The 20,322-nt window shown below is 42.9% G+C and overlaps 1 protein-coding gene across 3 annotated transcripts; it reads right to left on the bottom strand.

Annotated features, from left to right (window-relative positions):
* Positions 1-1,619: 1,619 nt before the first annotated feature.
* On the bottom strand, positions 1,620-20,296 carry DNAJC18 (DnaJ heat shock protein family (Hsp40) member C18). Of its 3 annotated transcripts, none has more exons than XM_080999253.1 (8): positions 20,191-20,296; positions 17,419-17,605; positions 14,223-14,368; positions 11,112-11,297; positions 9,765-9,877; positions 8,106-8,215; positions 6,163-6,335; positions 1,620-2,691 (listed from the first exon to the last, which is right to left on the bottom strand). In XM_080999253.1, the coding sequence occupies exons 2-8, from the start codon at positions 17,559-17,561 to the stop codon at positions 2,552-2,554; spliced, it is 1,011 nt and encodes a 336-aa protein (XP_080855379.1). In that variant the 5' UTR covers positions 17,562-17,605; positions 20,191-20,296; the 3' UTR covers positions 1,620-2,551. The 3 variants fall into 3 exon arrangements, with proteins under 3 accessions (XP_080855379.1, XP_080855377.1, XP_080855378.1); XM_080999251.1 differs by lacking the exon at positions 20,191-20,296 and adding an exon at positions 19,124-19,310; XM_080999252.1 differs by lacking the exon at positions 20,191-20,296 and adding an exon at positions 19,044-19,310.
* Between the last annotated feature and the right edge of the window lie 26 nt (positions 20,297-20,322).

Genomic DNA, 20,322 nt, shown 5'->3' on the forward strand with positions numbered 1-20,322 from the left:
GCAATACATTTGTAAATTACTTCTTTTTGGGTTTTTTTTATTAAAAAAAACAACATACTGAAATTTTTGTTTCCGAAACTAATGGTGAAATCTTCAAACACTGCAATAGTCCTAGTGAAATTGCTCAAGGGCTGAGGCCAAAATAACAGAAAACTGTTGACTGCAAATCCACTAATCACTCCAATAAATTTCCTGATTTCTCACTCAGGACTTAAAGGAAAGCATACCTTATTTACTAGTCATCTGGTGTACAATACACACCTACATGGTTTATGAAAAATGAACTGTACAATCAAGATTCAATGAAGTCATATACAGTTACCATATTGCCATATTTACAGTCAGAAAAATTAATCTCACCAAAACCACAACAAATAAATACATACATAAATAAATAAATAGAAGATTGTGCTCAATGTGAAGTTAAAAAAAACCAGTAAACTCTTCAAATACCATGCACATGAAGTACATTTAATTATAAGGGTAAACCAAGTCTTTAACTGATGCTACAACTGACTACAGATTTACTTGTAGCCTAACAGGGACAAACAAATAATGCACTGTTAAATTTGTATACAATATAAATCAGGGTGTTAGCTTTCTTTCAGTTTGCCAACCAAGTCATTTCTAAAATGTTATTACCGTATATACACGAGTATAAGCCGAACCGAGTATATGCGGAGGTACCTAATTTTGGGAAAACTTATTGACTCAAGTATAAGCTGGTTCTCCACACCACAAACCTGGTGGTGGCGGCAGCGGTGGAGGAAGAACATAAAAAATGTGCCGAAAAAGTCGGCTTATACTCGAGTATATACGGTATTAATAAAGCAGAGGCCTTTTGCAACTCTGGCCAAATTTTGGGGTCATTTGCTACCTAAAAGTATCATTAGCTCCAAAATATAACTTAGAAATATTCCCAGGTACACGTTACCTGGGAATCTGTGCAAGCAAGCACGGCTAGGACATAATTGTCCCTGGGTGTTAGGTGAATCACTGACATAAAGGGAAGGGATAAACTATATGCCAAAATGTATGCGTATCATTCAACAATCTGGTTTAATTGGAGAACAGTGGAGGCACCACTTTGTCATAAATGACCGCTACAACCCTAAGCTGTACACATCTACTCAGAAGTCCCACTAAGTTCTGACTGAGTTTCAGTGAAGCTTATTTCCAGTAGGACTGCAACCTCAGCCACGATGTTGGATAAGCACATGCCAGCAGATGTTTTGGGTTACAACTCTCATCAGCCCCAGTCATCATGGGCAATGATCAGCGATGTGAGTTGTGGACCAAAACTTCTGGAACGCACTAGGCTTAATTATATCCCTTTAGCAAGTAACCAGAATATTCAGAACAGATAAAAGCCCACACTCTTAAAAAATGTTATCCTCTTCAAGTACCTTTTAGCTCATGAGCAAACGAAATTATTAAGCAGGAACCTCCTGCCAAATTAACTTTTTGTGTTAATAGGCTGTCTACGTCTTTTAAATTAATTCAAATTCCATTAGTTTCATTTAATCTCTTTTCACAGGCGTTTTAAGTACCAGGACTGAGATCAGATACCTTGACCCCAATAAGAAATAGCTTTCCAGAATAAAGAAAACATGCCTGTATTTAAAAAAGCTTTACAAATTAAGCGGTTTTTATTTAATAATGCCTCTTAGGAATTGAAACTGTTATTTCAATAAGGGTATGTCGCAGTGCAGCTGCAATCTGCTACAAATCTGAACATGTATATAGGTGTTTCTATATAGTGCTGTTGGTGAAGGATGTGTAAAATAACTCTATAGAACTGTTAATATAGCTGCTGTGATCAATCGTTAACTCTTCCACCTCCTGTTACATGAAAGATTCCAAGATCCCAGCATATGAAACTCAGCGGAGTGCAATTGTAGCTGTTCCATGGACATACAAAAATCATAGCGCCCCAAATCTGAATGCCCCAAGGTCACCCTGAGGACCAAAACATGAAGCCCAGGTATTTCTGTTTACTACGAGACTGTTTAAAAATAGGGTTACATCCTTGAGGCTGCCTTCACTGCAAGCTCTGTTGAAACAGAGTAGATATATATCAAAACCAAATTTTGTCCCTTCTCTGCTGAAAGTGTGATAAACAGCAGCTTCAGAGGAACATGGAAATGACAATGTCAGACGTTCAGGGAGTGACTGATCTGGTTTTGTGGGCGCTATGCTTATGGCAACACCAGTGAGAATGAGGGGGGTATGTTCCCAGGAAACATCTGCAAGGCCCCCGAATGGCAGCAAAGGATCAGATGAAGACAGCTGCCGAATGCAATTAAATTGCCAAGGAATCATTAACACTGAAACACTACTGGGCCTTGGAACCAAATATACTGTATATCTTACAGCAAGTGTTGCCTCTTGGGGCTCAGTTCATTCATCTCCATGTACATGATGATGATGAGGATGAGGATACTAAGTATTAAGTCTTTACGTTATGCTTTTCCTCTTCATTTAAAAAGGAAAACAGAACCAAGAAGAAATTCCTCGCAGTAGCACACGTGGCCTGTTAGTGCCGCTCCCTTCATGCCTCTGCCCACTGACGACTCCTTTGTAGTCCTATGAGATTGGAGAGCTTTTCACAGTTCTCAAGTTTCACAGATTCTGCTTTCTGTTTCAGCCGCTCATCTCTGTACAGCTTCGCCAAATTCGATAGCTCAGATTCTAAGAAGAAAGAAAAGGAACAGCCTGGGTAGCAACACTTTTGGCTTAAAAAATGGTGTTGAAGATCACTGGGAGAACAAGATACAACTCAAAAGATGGCATAACATCATTAGATCTGTTCAGCTTTTCGGTTTTGGTGACAAGGGCTTAAGTTTCGGCAGTACCAAGAATATGTGCACTTGTTGGTGCAACTAAATAACACATTTTAAACATATTTACGGAATGTTTCAGAGCAATCAATGAGAAATAAGCTCACTGGAACTTGACTCCCCGGCGGAGCATATATCAGTTTCCATTGACTATAAATGGCAACTGTATACATCATTATGAATCACCCTGTATAACTGAAGTCTTAGATCCTATGCAACCTGCTGCATACAATTTAGGATAGTTTTGCAAAGTTGATAATTCACTAATTTTCATTTTAAATGTGATGACATCATGCCTACTTCCAATACAGAAAAAACTGATGATGATGATTATAGTGCACATATATGACTATAGTTAATATTGGAGATTTATGTCTATGAAACTGAAGAACTCAGTCAGTGGCACTGATGATCGTACCACTTTCTATGTAGGATATATAAGAGTGACTTGTAAACACCTGTGGACTCTATAGTATCATTCAGAAATTTTCCTACAGGATTTAAAAAATAAAACTTTACACCATTTCCCAATGGACTTTTTATAAACCCTTACTTTATAAAGATAAACATCCATAAGCCTGTCTACTCAGAAGGAAGTAGCATTTAGTTTAAGTGGCTTACGCCCAGGTACCGTATTTTTTGCACCATAACACTCACTTTTTTTCTCCTAGAAAGGAAGGGGAAATGTCTGTGCGTGTTATGGAGCGAATGCCTACGGATGGTGGGGGGATTTGCTGCAGTCGTGAGCAGAGGATCCATGGTTCCCCTTCCTTCCCTCCTCCATGGCTCACTTTGAAACAGCACAGCGGGAGAAGAGCCGCTGAGTGGGGAGGAGAGAGGGACAGAGAGCCTGCTTGCTTTAAAGGAGCAAAGCGGGAGAGGACAACCTGTCTGGTTGGCTCCTTTAAAGCAAGCAGGCTCTCTGTCCCTCTCTCCTCCCCACTCAGCTCGCTAAATAGCATTATTAGCAGCATCCTTCTCCACACACCCCATGCATGCTCCTTGTCCCTTGAGTGTTTTTCCTTCCCTCCCCACTTAAAACGTGGTTACAAAGCACAGATCCACATGGATCCTCAGGATTTTTGCACTGGGTCACCCCAAATTCACCATCAGATCACATAGCATGTCCATGGCTACATCTTGCACCAAAAAAAATTATGCACCCACTGTTGCCTGGGGTCGCAGTGGTGCAAAAACGTGGTTACAAAGCATGGATCCACATGGATCCTCAGGATTTTTGCATTGGGCTACTCCAAACTCACTGTCAGATCACATGTCTGTGGCCACAGCATGAACCACAAAAATCATACATCCACTGTTTCGTTTAGAATATTTTTTTTCTTGTTTTCCTCCTTTAAAAACTACGTGCGTGTGATGGTCTGGTGGGTGTTATAGAGCGAAAAATACGGGTAATTCTGTATAGGATTGCAGTCTGCTATAAACTTTGTAGACAAAATTAAATATACTGGTAGTGACTGAGGAACAATAGAATATTTAATAAGTTGATTAAACATACCCTAAGGGACGTGGGTGGCGCTGTGGTCTAAACCACTGAGCCTAGGGCTTGCCGATTGGAAGGTCGGCGGTTCGAGCAACGGGGTGAGCTCCCGTTGCTCGGTCCCAGCTCCTGCCAACCTAGCAGTTCAAAAGCATGCCAAAAAAGTGCAAGTAGATAAATAGCTACCGCTCTGGCAGGAAGGTAAACAGCGTTTCCGTGCACTGCTCTGGTTTCGCCAGAAGCAGCTTAGTCATGCTGGCCACATGACCCGGAAAAACGCCAGCTCCCTTGGCCAGTAAAGCGAGATGAGCGCCACAACCCCAGAGTCATTCGCGACTGGACTTAACTGTGAGGGTCCTTTACCTTTAAACATACCCTGGAGCACGTGTAAAATCCTTTAGGAAACAATAACTACAAAAATAAAAATCGGTTTTGGTGGTTTTTTTTTTTTAAAGATTAAATTTAAAAAATGGCAGTATAACTCCATTTTATGGGGGGTGGGGTGGTATTCTGAATTTCGGATCAATTCCAAATCATATAAATATGTTACATGATACACAACTCTTAAAACTGAATGCATGATCTTACTGAACACTGAATCAGCATCACTAGCTGAGAGTGGCTGCCACTCACACTGATTTTGTTGGATCCAAGGATAAATGAGCAGAACTCTGTTGTAAAAATCACTCCTGAGGACTTTTCCAGTCACTCCTGAGGATCAAAGAACCCTCCAAAATGGTGTGCAATTGGGCACTGGGTGGGGTGGGGGAGCTGCAGCAGGATGGGGAAATCTGGAGTGAGGCTAGCCTTTCTGTGCAAGTGGGAAGTACCCTTCTGCTTGAGCAAAACATTTGGTCTGGATTCTGTATTGATTTATGCCCTGCACTGCTGAATACCTACTGCAGCCTCTTCCAACCCACGCACAACCAATTGCCATATTTTTCGCTCCATAAGACGCACTTTTCCCCTCCAAAAAAGTAAGGGGAAGTGTGTGTGCGTCTTATGGAGCGAATGCAGGGGGGGAGGCAGGCGGGAAAAGCCCCCAAGAGCCGCACACAAGCTCCGCGCGGCTCTTGCGGGCGTTTCCCCAGGAGGGAGAAGGGACTGACTGGCCGCGTCAGTCCCTTCTCCCTCCTCGTAGAAAAGCCCGCAGGAGCTGCGCACTCCTTAAAGGGTGTGTGGCTCCTGTGGGCTTTTGCTGGAAGTTGGGGAATTCCCCCACCTCGTAGAAGCGAGGCTCTCTCACTTCCCCCACGTCCCACAAAAGCCCCCAGAGCCGCGCTCCCTTTCACGAGCCGCGTGGAGTGTGTGTGTGGCTCTTGGGGGCATGTCAGTGATGGGCTGCCCGTCTCCTTCCTCGGGGAAAAGCCCCCAAGAGGCACACACACGCTCCACGCGGCTCGTGAAAGGGAGCACTGAGCAGAGCCTGGGATGCAGACAGGCTCTGCTCAGCGCTCCCTTAAAAAAAATTTTTTTTCTTGAATCCCCCCTCTAAAAACTAGGTGCGCCTAATGGTCAGGTGCGCCTTATGGAGCGAAAAACACGGTACGACGTAGTGGAATACAGAGAAAACAGAAACCACTGTGGGCTAGTTCAGCAGGACACAGTAGAGAATTTTCCAATGGTATTGCTTCCATGCTATCAGCCAGCTCTAAACTAGCGTGGAGTTTGAGATCCACTTCTCTCCTTAGGGATGCTAGCCATTTTTGTGCACCTGGCTTTGGCACACCACGAACGCTCTTTGACATTGTCAGAGTTCGTTGTCGAGATTTTAAACCAACGCACACACGTGGGGTGCTTAAGAATGAACAAAACACAACCTACTTTGTTGTTTTTCTTTCCTGCAGCTAGTCTGGATATAATCGATATAATCTTTTTCAATGTGTTTTTCAAGCTCTTCAAGCTCTTCGGCGTTATAGTTATGCTCAAAGTTTTTGTCAACGTAGTAAGGCACCTGTAGATTCTGTGTTTCTCTAACAATCGTGTGCCCAAGATTCCTGAAAGAGGAAGCAAACAATGAAAGCATTTTAACCACTTGAAAAAGAAAAGGAAATACGGTTTTGCCATATTAACATTGGTATTTGAAACTGCCTGTCTTCTAAAACTAGAAATGTTCTCAAAGTAAATTGCATATTCTTTCTCTGTTCTGAGAATATGCAATTTTTGCATATCCTTTCATCTATAGGATCCTGTAATTCCTGGAGTCCTGTCCAGCTATTATAGAATCCACATAGATGCTAATATAATCCAAAAGAATTGCAGCTCTTTGAACTGGTCAGTATTATGACCAACTCATTTCTGAAATGTACAGAAGGATCTGAAAAATAAAGCAAACCTGTCAGGATGTGACATAATGTGTGGCATCCAACTAAATTCTCTGAGTGCAAGGATTTCCATTTGTGAAACAGAACATCCAAATCTGCTCCGGGGGATTGGAGAAATCCCCAGAACAGATTTTGGGGAGGGGAGAGGGTGGGGAAGTTGTGTTGCACAATTAGAAGCCCGTGTGCTAACAGAACAACTTGGTTGAATACTGCCAATAAGGAAGACTGAGTGATGTAAATTAAAACGATTCTTCACACTATTTATTGTTATATCAGCTAAGAATTGTATTGAATGTTGCATGGGCAAAAGGCAGCCACCAAATATAAAATAAAGCTGTATCTTACAGGACTGCAGAGCTGTTGCCGGTGGGAAATCACTTGAAAATAAGGCAGAGGTGTCTTGCAATAGCTAATTGCAAGATTTCTCTGCCCACCTTTGAACAATTTCCCCATTCCATTGCGGCCCTGTAGGACCGACTCCATCACGTTTTGCAGACTTCTCCATCCCACTTAAAACTGGGAAGGTGGGTTGGGAGAGACAGGGGAAAGATCTGTTTCACAAGCTTGCCTTCTCCTCAAGCAATGCTAGACACAACCATAAATATTTATTAAATTCCACCTTTAATGCTAGTTCCTTTGTCTAAAATCTAGCACACAAGCTTTTAAAACAGCCAACAGTTTTCCACATGCCTTAGTCTCTATTTTTCCAAGTAATGTCTAACTCACCAGTTGAGACCGAAGCTTTTTTCTACTGGTTTTATTGAAACTTTATTTAAACTGGGCATGAACATGATGAAGAAATCAAGCAACTATGAACAGGTTTTAAACTATCCTGCGGTATCAGAATGTTCCAGTTTGCTTTTATTTCAAGTACAGTGGTACCTCGGGTTACATACGCTTCAGGTTACAGACTCTGCTAACCCAGAAATAGTGCCTTGGGTTAAGAACTTTGCTTCAGGATGAGAACAGAAATTGTGCTCTGGCGGCGCGGCAGCAGCAGGAGGCCCCATTAGCTAAAGTGATGCTTCAGGTTAAGAACAGTTTCAGGTAAGTACGGACCTCCGGAACAAATTAAGTACTTAACCCGAGGTACCACTGTAGTTCTTGACAGTGTGGCTCTCAGGAGTGCATTTAGTATTTATTCAGCTTTCATAAAGTCCTCATTTATAAAAAGGATAACTGATTCTCTGTAAAGTGCTAAAAGGAAATATATAGTTGTTGCATTACAGCTATGACCTATATCTTTCAAGATGGAAATTAATCACCCTGTTTGAAAAGGCTGTGCTTGAATATATGGCTGTGGGGGCTGCCTTTTCCACAGCAAAAAAAGCTTTAATCAGCTTCTCAATTTTCCTGGTATTAATAGATAACAGATCACATGTTAATCTCTATATTGGACAAGTCAATTCTCCCAGAAGAGCAAAGAAAAACATCAGGACTTACGACTTGAAGAAGAGGCTGTAGGGTGGGTTAGTTGCCATCAGTTGAGTTACTATTGACACAACTATTATAATAAAAACTGGCAGTAACTGGATAAATGCAGAGTATGAATTCTGGAAATGAAAACCATCATTAGTGAAACATATAAGCAAGGGATTTAAGAAAATCAAAATAATAAGCGTAAAAAGTAGCCTCCAGATAAGGCAGAACAGCTAGCTATTAGTCTTTTAAGCAAAACTGGTTGTGGTTTAAATTAGCCCAAGTAAAGTATTGATAGACACCTATCTATCGATCAAGGCTCTTTAATACAAATAATATGGGAAGGGGAGAGCAGCTTGCTTATTCCTTTGAGGGCTATAAAGAAATAACACATGCTTGCTCCTTTTTTTAATTTGATTTTTATATACACAATGCTGCCTTAAATAGGTCATCACAACAACTACCGCCTAAGACTAGCTTTTTGTCATGTAAATGTTCATTTCTACTTAATGCTGAAGATCTTGATGGCTTTATTAAATTAGTGGTGCAAGGATTCTCCTAAATGTGTTCAATTGTTTTTCTTCAATGTAATTCTCTGTGTTTCCTCCTTCCTGTAAGTAAATCCCTGATGGTCAAGGTGGGTTATACCCAGCAGTATCACTCACCTAACAATTTTCAGCGATTCATTCCCCTTCCTCCTGCAGAACCCACCCCCAAATCTGCTCCAGAGCAAGGAGGAATTTGCAGAATCTCTCCCCCCAGCCCCGCATAGACAAAGCTCCTGCTGCAACAAAGTGCTTTTCACGAACAGAGGTCAATATGCCCACTCCCCAGCTCAATAAATATGCCTTTTGGCTCCATAACCTCTTCCCATTCTAGAGAAGCTTACCTTGGCCCTTTGTCACTTCATGCCACACAATCCTTGCACATTCCCCCACCTAATATTTCACTCCCCAAACGCCCACAAATAAGGTTAATTTTCAGTTTTATCTTTTCTCCGAAGTGTGCCCCATGCTGTTAAGTGAAATTTGCATCCACATAGGAATTGGAGTCCCTGTCTCTCTGTTCCTGGCAAAAGCTGTTCAAATTCTTTGCCAGCAAATGTTCTTGAAGAGCAACTTACAATTAAGAACTGCAACAATTACCGTATTTTTCGCCCCATAGGGCGCGCCGGCCCATAGGGCGCACCTAGTTTTTTGGGGGGGAAATAAATATTTTTTTTTTATTTCCCCCCCAGGCGCGGGGGAAGCCCGAGCTTCCCCCGACCCAAGTTCCCAGAACAGGCTGCTATCCGCAAGCCTTGGGAGCCCGGCGGGAACTCCCGCGGTCTCCCCAGGCTTGCGGATATCTGCCCGAAGCCCGGGGCACGCTCCTCTGCGCTCCCCGGGTTTCGGGCTGCAGGCTGCTGTCCGCAAGCCTTGGGAGCCCGGCGGGAAGGTGCACGCCAACCCCTCTCGCTCTCCAGGCTTCAGCGAAAGCCTGCATTTGCCCCATAGGACGCACACACATTTCCCCTTCATTTTTGGAGGGGGAAAAGTGCGTCCTATAGGGCGAAAAATACGGTAAGTATCACTTCCTCTTAAATGCCGGGAAATCAAAAGCAACGCCAGATTCTTTCCTAAGGAAAAGAAACAGGTAGAAGTGTTTTGTGGGTGCTCTTAACGGCTCCCTGCTCCCAAGTACCTGTGGTCTAGTTTCTTCCTCCTCCTCTTCCTCTGTCCAAGTCCTATCATGCCTGTTCCGTGGCTGATAACATGGGGGATCCATTGATGAATTTGAAAACATGTGGATATTTCCTGTTGTTTTTTAAAAAAAAACAATGGGCTTTGTTTACTTATTTAAGAGTAATGCATGTCCTATTTAAATGGGAGAGAAGAATAGCTACTTGCCCTTGTCATAAAAATATGAGTTTCAGAGTGAGATAATTTATTACGGTCAAAGACCAGCTCACTTAACACAATGAAAACAGCGTTCATAAAGATAAAACATACAATCGGAGCAGATTGCAGCAATAGCTCATGAGTTAAAATTGAGATATATACATATATCTGTACAACTGAGATTTGGGCTACCATAAAAAAAATTTGACCCTGAGGTGCCCCAAAGGGCAACTTCAGCATTTCCCTAAGTAATCTATTTTATTCTAGAGGATGATCTGTGCCTACAAATCTGGGCGCAGAATCTGGCTACCAGCCAGGTCGTCTTGTGATCTTTGCCTGAGAGGAGAGAATTAAGTTTAGACTTGTCTGAAAGATCGGCGAGCCTCTTCAGCAAAGGATCAATGGTGTCTCTACGAATCTCAACATAAAAAGGACATCTAAAAAATACATGTTTGGGGCTTCCTATTTCCCCTAATGGGCAGGCGCAAAGTCTCTGTGCGTACGGGACCCTTCTATAGGAGCCTTCCAGAACTGGTGAGGGCCAGGCTGAGCTTCTAGCAAGAGTAAAAGCCCTTCTTGCGTTTCTGGATGTGAGGAAATAGAGATATGCTGCTGGAGCGACTACGTAGCTCCCGTTTTCTATGATTTTATAATCGGGGACCCTTGTACAGTCCTGTTGTCTCTCTATATCCATGATTCTTTGCCTAACCACGGATCTAGCTTGGCCCAGGCCCATAGGTATGAGGGTTTGGGGAGCAAGGATCAGTTTCTGAAGTATTAGTTTTAATTTCCATAAAAGCTAACAACTGTGGACCCAAGGTTGTGAAAAAGGCTGCTCTAGATAATCCCAGTTTTGGAAATAAACCAGGTATTATGTCATAAAAGTCTGGTTATCTCTGGGTATATACAAATTTCTCAGAGCTGAAGTAAGAATCTATTTATTAAGAACATATGTAGAATCTTCAAGAGTAATATCTGTCTAGGTATTAACCGGACACCTCAAATGACTGCAGTTGCAGAATTTCTGGAATGTCATTGGCAAAGGAGAACAAAAAATGCAGTTACTTGAACTTTTGTTACAGGGCTTTTATTTACCGGCTGCCTGGAGTTTTGTGAAGCATCAGTTAATAATGGTTTTTGTAGCACTCACCTGTTGGGAAGTTGCCTCCAAAAAACATATTAAATATTTCTTCTGGTGTGATGTCTGCTTCAAACTCTCTGTAATAGTTATAATGCTTGGGAAGATTGGTATAACAAGTCTCCTGTTCATCTCCAAATTGATCATATTGTAATCTCTTTTCAGGGTTGCTCAAAACTGCAAAAGCAGTGCCTATTGCTGCAGGATGGAAGAAGAAAATGTTGCATTCTTGTCACTTATCACAATGTCTGCAATCTAGCCTAATGCCCAACTTGCAAAGGACTGCAATGCGCTAAGTGTTTTAGAAACACTTTAACATATAACTAACTACCTGGGCAAATACCTTTTCATTAAAGTATAAGGTAAAGGTAAAGTAAAGGGACCCCTGACCATTAGGTCCAGTTGCGGACGACTCTGGGGTTGCGGCGCTCATCTCGTTTTATTGGCCGAGGGAGCCGGCATACAGTCATGTGGCCAGCATGACTAAGCCACTTCTGGTGAACCAGAGCAGCGCACGGAAACACCGTTTACCTTCCCGCCGGAGCAGTACCTATTTATCTACTTGCACTTTGACGTGCTTTCGAACTGCTAGGTTGGCTGGAGCAGGGACCGAGCAACGGGAGCTCACCCCGTTGCGGGGATTCAAACCACCGACCTTCTGATCGGCAAGTCCTAGGCTCTGTAGTTTAACCCACAGCGCCACCCGCATCCCATAAAGTATAAGGAGACAGCCTCAAAGCCTCATACAATTGGACCTCCCTTTTCTCTCCTCTCTGAGCACACCCACCCAATCTGTTTTGCAGAACTGAGGAAACTTCTGCAGCAGTTTGTGGAACCCTTGCTGGGAATCTGAGGTGAGATACCCACGCAGTGGAAATTGCCCCCAGTTGCAGTCGCCACATGGAAGCAGGTAAAAAGGTAAAGGGACCCCTGACCATTAGGTCCAGTCGTGGCCGACTCTGGGGTTGCGGCGCTCATCTCGCTTTACTGGCCGAGGGAGCCGGCGTACAGCTTCCGGGTCATGTGGCCAGCATGACTAAGCCACTTCTGGCAAACCAGAGCAGCGCACGGAAACGCCGTTTACCTTCCCGCCAGAGTGGTACCTATTTATCTACTTGCACTTTGACGTGCTTTCAAACTGCTAGGTCCAAAATAGTTTACTGCTGTAGAAGACAAGGCTCAGCAAAACATTCTGGATGTGGATACACTGGCGGAGGAAGAGGGGGGCAGGGGGAGCGCACCGCCCCCAGCGGCGTGATCCCAGTGGGGTACCATCATGGCTGCCGCCCCCGCCCCCGCTGGGCACCATGCCCCCACAGGCATGGTGTGCCACGCCTCTGGGACACGTGCCACGCCCCCACGGGCGCACGCCAGCCACGCCCCCACCTGCTCTCCGCCACTGTGTGGAGATAAACACAGCTTGCAGGCTTTGGCTCTGGCAGATAAAGATACAGACAAGTACAGTGGTACCTCGGGTTAAGTACTTAATTCATTCCGGAGGTCCGTTCTTAACCTGAAGCACCACTTTAGCTAATGGGGCCTCCTGCTGCCGCCGCGCCGCCGGAGCACGATTTCTGTTCTCATCCTGAAGCAAAGTTCTTAACCTGAGGTACTATTTCTGGGTTAGCGGAGTCTGTAACCTGAAGCGTATGTAACCCAAGGTACCACTGTATAAAGAATTTCTGTTGTTCCAGTAGTTTAAGACGTAACACAGACTCTGACTAATCAAAAGACTAACTCATTTCACAACTCAGCGTGAAATACAGCACAAGACCTTGGACCTAATGAGTTGGTGTGCCTTAATCATTCATATAAATAGCACTGGGCCATTGCCATAGCAACTGGCTTGGCTGACCCTGCATCAGTTGGCTTATCTCACCCCTTAACCCCTTCCTACATGTCCAGTTTCTCCAACAACTCTCTGGATCGAACTTAGGGGGAACAGCAATGGAAGACTAGAAGAGAACATTCACTTCGGCAGTGTAGAATGTCAACCAGAACATACTAGTATGAAACATATCAGAAAACCCAAACTCACATAGGAGCTGATGAGCCTTAATTGCTCTCCTGCGGAGTCCTCAGAAATTAGTAAGATGGTATGTATTTTAGAAAATGATCCATTATCTGAGTACTTCTTATACCCCCTTGTTTATTACCTCATTAATTAAAACTGCAAGATCATAACCACAGGATTTGCTACAAGGCTTCAGAAGATTATAGCAAAATACATTTCAATTAATTAGATGGGATTTATATTGAAAGAAAATGTATTGTTTATTATAGGCAGGATCTTAAGTATAACTGATTATGTAAAAGAATGGAATATGTCTTTGCAATATTCTTCAATGCAGAAAAAGCATTTGATGGGCTTAAGCAGAAATCCTTGCTGAAATAATATCTGCTTTTACCTTTGGCAATGAATTTAACATATGAATCACCTAAAGCAAATAGATTTTTTTTAGACATATCTATTATATGCAGAGGAACAAATCAAACATGTCATCTACGAGCTTTATGGTTTGCTGTTTCAACAGAACCTTTTGTGCTATATATTAGCAAATTTAAAAAAACGCAACACCTGCTAATAGATAACTGTCATTATTAACTAATAATAATAATAATAATTTTTTACTTATACCCCGCCCTCCCCAGCCAAGGCCGGGCTCAGAGCGGCTTACAAGCAATAATAAAAACAAGATGAATGATTACAACTTAAAAACAAAAATAAAATACAACATTAAAATAATGGAACATTAAAATATTAAAATGTAGCCTCATCGCAGGAGGAGAAGGAAAAGAAAAAAGAAAGAGAGGGAAGGAATCAAATTGGCTCCAAGCCAAAGGCCAGGTGGAACAACTCTGTCTTACAGGCCCTGCGGAAAGAAATCAGATCCTGCAGGGCCCTGGTCTCATGAGGCAGAGCGTTCCACCAGGCCGGAGCCAGTGTTGAAAAGGCCCTGGCTCTGGTTGAAGCCAATCTAACTTCCTTAGGGCCCGGGACCACTAGGGTGTTGCTATTTATGGACCTTGAGGCTCTCCGTGGGGCATACCAGGAGAGGCGGTCCTGTAGGTACGAGGGTCCTAGGCCGTGATGGTGCAGCTTTATTGTGGTGATCTACAAACCTTTAAATGCATCTGTTGCTCCTGGTGCACAGTTCTTGTCCGGATGAAATTTCAGGGCAAGTTTTCGGTATGCTTTTTTCAATTCTTCGTCTTTGGCATCTCTCCCAACACCTAGAATCTCATAGTAATTCTTACTGTTCTTTATTCTACAAAAGAAGCACAACCCTTTACATACAGATCTTTCCTCATAGGACTTACAGAAAGCTTCTTACTAGATTAAGGTTACTAGACGTCCCCGTTTCCTGGGGACAGTTCTTGGATTTACAGCTTTCTCAGCATTCACATGTATGTAGCGAATAATAAGTGTCCCCGGATTCATTGAAAAAAATCTGGTAACCGTATACTAGATACCCAAGCATGACCTCAAACACTGTAAAGAAAAAGTAGAAGCAGATGCATGTTTCAGACTTCTGCACCAATGGAGAAGCTATTTCAATAGCCTATTCTATTGGAATAGTTATACTTTACTATGAATCTGTTTCATTGATGCTGAGTCCACCAGTCTTTATTTGGCACCAGAAATAGCCAAAGTTAAGTCTGATGTGTATGGAATGTCTTATTTCGATCAGCAGCTGCCTATACAGCACCTGTGGGTACCACATCATAGGGTCCACTGTTACAATTCCTAGCTAAATGATAGCCAGGTGGCAGTTTGGTGGAAGAATGTATACCCACCATTTCATCTAGGAAGAAAGCACATGGGCAAACATTTGATCAACTATCACAACACACTGTTACTGTGATAGTGCTTGTAACCCCTGGGTAACCAGGGGATTGGCTCTGAAGATCAGCAAACCGGAGATTTGCCCCAAAACTTGTTCTGACCATAATGCGGTGAAGATGGAAATGAAACTGATGCCAATGGGCTCCTTTAGATGGATGATGAATGACACTTTGTTTAGGAATGAAGAGGTGACCAAGAAGGCCCAAAAAACTCTAAGAGATTACTTTGAGATAAACATGAATACTACAGTGGAAAAAAGAGTAATTTGGGATGCAAGCAAAGCGGTTATGAGAGGATTCCTAATACAGTGGTGCCTCGCAAGACGAAATTAATCCGTTCCGCGAGAGTCTTCGTCTAGCGGTTTTTTCGTCTTGCGAAGCAACCCTATTAGCGGCTTAACGGATTAGCGCTATTAGCGGTTTAGCGGCTATTAAAGGCTTAAAGGCTTAGCGGATTAGCTGCTAAAAGGCTATTAAAGGCTATTAAAGGCTTAGCAGGTTAGATAAAGGGGGCGAAAAGCGAAAAAAAAATCTCAAGACTTGCAAGACATTTTCGTCTTGCGAAGCAAGCCCATAGGGAAATTCGTCCTGCGAAGCAACTCAAAAACGGAAAACCCTTTCGTCTAGCGGGTTTTCCGTCTTGCGAGGCATTCGTCTTGCGGGGCACCACTGTACAACAGAATGCAATTAAGAAGAGAACTCAGAATGAAAAAAAGGATAAAATCTTGGGAAAGATAGAGGAAGGAGAGAAGAAACTGAGTGCAAAACCAAAGTCACAGGAGATTCTGAAAGAGATAAAGTTATATCAAGTACAATATGCGAAGCTGATGAATCAGGAAATAAAATGGAAGATTAAACAGATGAGGCAAAAGACATTTGAATTGGCAAATAAATGTGGGAAATTATTGGCCTGGCAAATGAAGAAAAGACAAAAACTCAATACTATTACGAATTTGGAAGTGGAAGGAAAAAATATACAGAACCCAGCGGAGATTAGGAAGTGCTTCCAGAGGTACTTTAAACAACTTTATACACAGGAGAAGCAGAAAGAAATGGACGTTGATCGATTTTTGAAAATAAATGGACTACACAAAATCTCTCAGGAAAAACAATTAATGTTGAATTACAAAATAACGGACCAGGAGGTGGAAGGGGCTATTCAGAACATGCAGTTAGGTAAATCTCCAGGACCAGATGGTTTGACTTCAAGATATTACAGATCTTTGAAAGAATGGTTAATACAACCATTGAAGGAAGTCTGTAATGAAAAAATGAGTCCACCAGTCTTTATTTGGCACCAGAAATAGCCAAAGTTAAGTCTGATGTGTATGGAATGTCTTATTTAGATCAGCAGCTGCCTATATGGCACCTGTGGGTACCACATCATAGTGTCCACTGTTACAATTCCTAGCTAAATGATAGCCAGGTGGCAGTTTGGTGGAAGAATGTATACCCACCACTTCATCTAGGAAGAAAGCACATGGGCAAGCATTTGATCAACTATCACAACACACTGTTACTGTGATAGTGCCTGTATGGCTAATGAGATAAGTAAGTAACAAACTAATTTGTTGTTGGTTTCAAAGGCAGTAATGCAACCTATAAAAGGTAAAGGTAAAGGTACCCCTGCCCGTACGGGCCAGTCTTGAGAGACTCTAGGGTTGTGCGCTCATCTCACTCTAGAGGCTGGGAGCCAGCGCTGTCCGCAGACACTTCTGGGTCACGTGGCCAGCGTGACAAGCTGCATCTGGCGAGCCAGCGCAGCACACGGAAACGCCGTTTACCTTCCCGCTGGTAAGCGGTCCCTATTTATCTACTTGCACCTGGGGGTGCTTTCGAACTGCTAGGTTGGCAGGCGCTGGGACCGAACAACGGGAGCGCACCCCGCCGCGGGGATTCGAACCGCCGACCATGCGATCGGCAATGCAACCTATAGCACAAACCTAACATCAAAGTAAACAAGCTTAAGTCTCAGTGTATTCAGGGTAGGAAGTGTGCATAGGCTGCAATCCTATGCATAGTTATCTGGGAATAAGACTTACTGAATGGCGGAAAAAACCATTCAGTCTGAATTATAAGAAAACTGTCCTAATTTGCACCTCCCAGGTTTATATACAGATGGCAATGTGTCCTTCAAATTTCACATTTCTTTGAATTTTATGATCAGGTTTTTGGCTCCAAGAAGTACCAAAATGTGTAAAGGAATACATTTAAAAATGCAAATGTATTGGATAAAATACATATTTACATTGTTTTTGTATGAGGGTTTTTTTTAATTACAGGTTGATGCAAGAATGGGACGGAACAGACTTGTACAGCAAAATACTAGAATTAAAATAGCCTTTAAAAAAAAACCTATTAGCAGTTTCTCATAATAAATCTGGCTTCTGTGGATCAGCTAAATTGATTTACCCATTAACTAGATGGACAGGCTGTGAGCCTAGTATTTTAGGCAGAAGGGTTTTCTATTTACCTTTGTACCCCAAGTAGCTGTTCTTTTGTGTAGGTCATGCTCCCTTCCCCAGACGCTGACTGACTCCTGCCACTGTCACAGAGATGTTCCTTTTTTATCCTCTTACAGTCACTACACCCACAGTAATCAAAGTTGTCTCTCATTTCCTCCGATGTACATGCATTTCTTCTGAGCTCGTCAATCAATGCTGCAAAGAAAGACAGTTAATTTTCCTCAAATGCTACTACACAGTAAGTGAAGGTGGATGTTAAAGAGTCCCACCCCCATGGCAAATGCAGAATGTGAAAACTTTGCAAAGATGCTTAAGTGTGGTCCCTGTTCCGCAGGAGCTAAAGACCAGAAAAGCATTAAGAATTTACCGAACAGTATAGTTAAATTGCAGTACAATGGTAAACATATCTGCTCAGATGTTTAAGTCTTGTGTTTAATGGAGTTTGCTCCCAGGCAAGTGCATACAGGCTTGCAGACTAGATTTGGGTTTAGGGTTCAAATTGGGGGAAAGCAGGGTTATTGTGCCTTCAGTAATTGTGTGGCAGGCAGAAATTCAACTTGATAGGTTTTTCAATAGTATGGTAACACAGGAACAAAGCTTCACCCATTCACATTTCATCTGTCACACATTTTATGACATTTGTGGCCATTTATTTTTGGGTCTTCCATTCCACCTGCAAGAGCACACTAAGCATGTGGTGCCTCTTTTGAGGGTGGGTTGGAGGGCCCAATTCACATAAAGTGAACCGAAAATCTTGTTGGCTCCTCTGGGGAATAAAGAACAAAACTTCTGCCTGTGGTGCTTGGCCCATGATGGCTCTTTCATATACATAAGTTGCCACCATGATGTATTTTATGCCACCGATGTACTTTATATGAGTTTGTGGTATATAAATAGAAATGAAATAATAATAGTAAGTGTGGGACTTCATTATTTAAAGTGGTAAATGAAGGCAGCATGTTTGCAATCTGCACAATGGCACAGAATGCTGACATAGAATGGTAAACAAAAGGGTATGCCACTAAAATCCAGTTTTCACTCCACTAGTTTCTTCCTTTATGCTTTCCATAGTTGGCCTTGAAACCCCCAAACTGAAGATAACTTCAATTCTCACACCCCATCTCCTCTTCCTGTTGCCCCCTTTGACCCTATGGTCTACCCTTCACTCCAGCCCTCAATGATCCGAGAACCACCAAACAGGGAGCTGCGTTAATCTACTGGGGAAAAGAACAAGGGAAAGTCACCTTAATATAGAATAAAAACAAATCATAGCGGTGTGATGCAGCAGATACGCATGTTAAGCACACAGGCACACACACGGGCAGGGAAAGATACTGCAAGGAGTGGGGAACATTTTGTGTGCAAAGCTCAAGCAGCACCCAAGCCCCTGTTTTATATACAATTAAGCTTGGCACAGAAATGCCCCAGAGCTACTGGACCTCTTCCAGCACTTTCCTCTTCCTCTCTACCAACTAAGGATGGCAATTCATGCATTTGAGGGATGCATCTGGAGAGAGCTTCTGCCACGCAAAAGGAAGCAACCCCTCACGCTGGTCAGCCCTTTTTAAAAGGCCAGCGGGCTTTCTTTGCGGAGGCGATCTGAGATCCCACGCCCCATATGCCGATCTCCCACCTTAAGGCCGATTCTCAGCCTGAATCTCAGCCTGCCCAGGCTCTGAGGCGATGGCACCACCAGCTTGAAGGGTTCGTTACCTTCAGCCCAGCGCTCCCCAGGGCTCAGCACTGCCATTTTCCAGCTGATGGAGAGGGAGGACGGGGGGGGGGGGAACGACCCCGGAAAGATCACGTGGCGCAGGATCCCCACCGCAGGGCAACCTGGGTGTTGTAGTCCTCGCATATGAATGGATGCCTTACACCTCGCTATCCCCCCCCCATAAACCCGTCCTCCTCGCGAGGAGAAATTTACACCACGGGGATTATTTTTTAAAAAATATTTATATAATGTATCTTAACGTATAATGTATCTTAATATATATAAAATGTGTGTGTGTGTATACATATATATATATATATATATATATATATATAATGTATCTTAATATTCATATATAATGTATCTTTATATATATATATATATATATATATATATATATATAGTATCTTTATATATATATATATACATATATATATATATATCTTAACGTATAATGTATCTTAATATATATATAATGTGTGTGTGTGTGTGTGTGTGTATATATATATATATATATATAATGTACCTTAATATACATATATATATATATATAATATGTATCTTTATATATATATATATATATATATATATATATATATATATATATATCTTAACGTATCTTAATATACATATAATGTATCTTAACGCGAATTTCTTCTAGGAAATCGCCATTGCAAAGCCTAACTGGCGCTTCGGAGGCTTTTCGCCACAGAAGCTTCCGCAGGCTAGAGCGGCGCACCTCTCGCCGTTCCCTAGAGCGCCGCGACTTCCGATCAAATACCGGAAGCTGAGGCTGTGTGACGCATAGAGAGGAACGGGTTTGGGTTGGCTACGACTCCCGTATATTCCGCATAGACGGGCACTGGAGTCATCCAGAGGTCAGAGAAGACCCTCCCGGGCGTACAGCTCGAGTGCTTTCGAATTTTAAAGAAAATAACGGAAAGCAGTCAGCCGTTATGACGCTGAGGAACCTGTTCCTCTCGCTTATCCGCCGACTTCTTTTATCTGCTGCGCAAATCGCCTCAAGATCTAACCCGATAATAAACGAAAAGCCTCTATAATGCACCTTCCGTTAGGCTCTCTGAGGGAAACGATGGCGGAGGGAGGGGTTTCCGTTTCCGGTATCCATTGCGGCAGAAGCGAGGCCCCGCGAGAGGAGGAGCGGCCGTGGTTGGTCGCGCAGGCGCAGTGGGGAGGG

The sequence above is a fragment of the Podarcis pityusensis genome (assembly GCF_964106645.2).
Source record: "Podarcis pityusensis genome assembly, chromosome: 3".
In the NCBI taxonomy this organism is placed as follows: Eukaryota; Metazoa; Chordata; class Lepidosauria; order Squamata; family Lacertidae; genus Podarcis; species Podarcis pityusensis.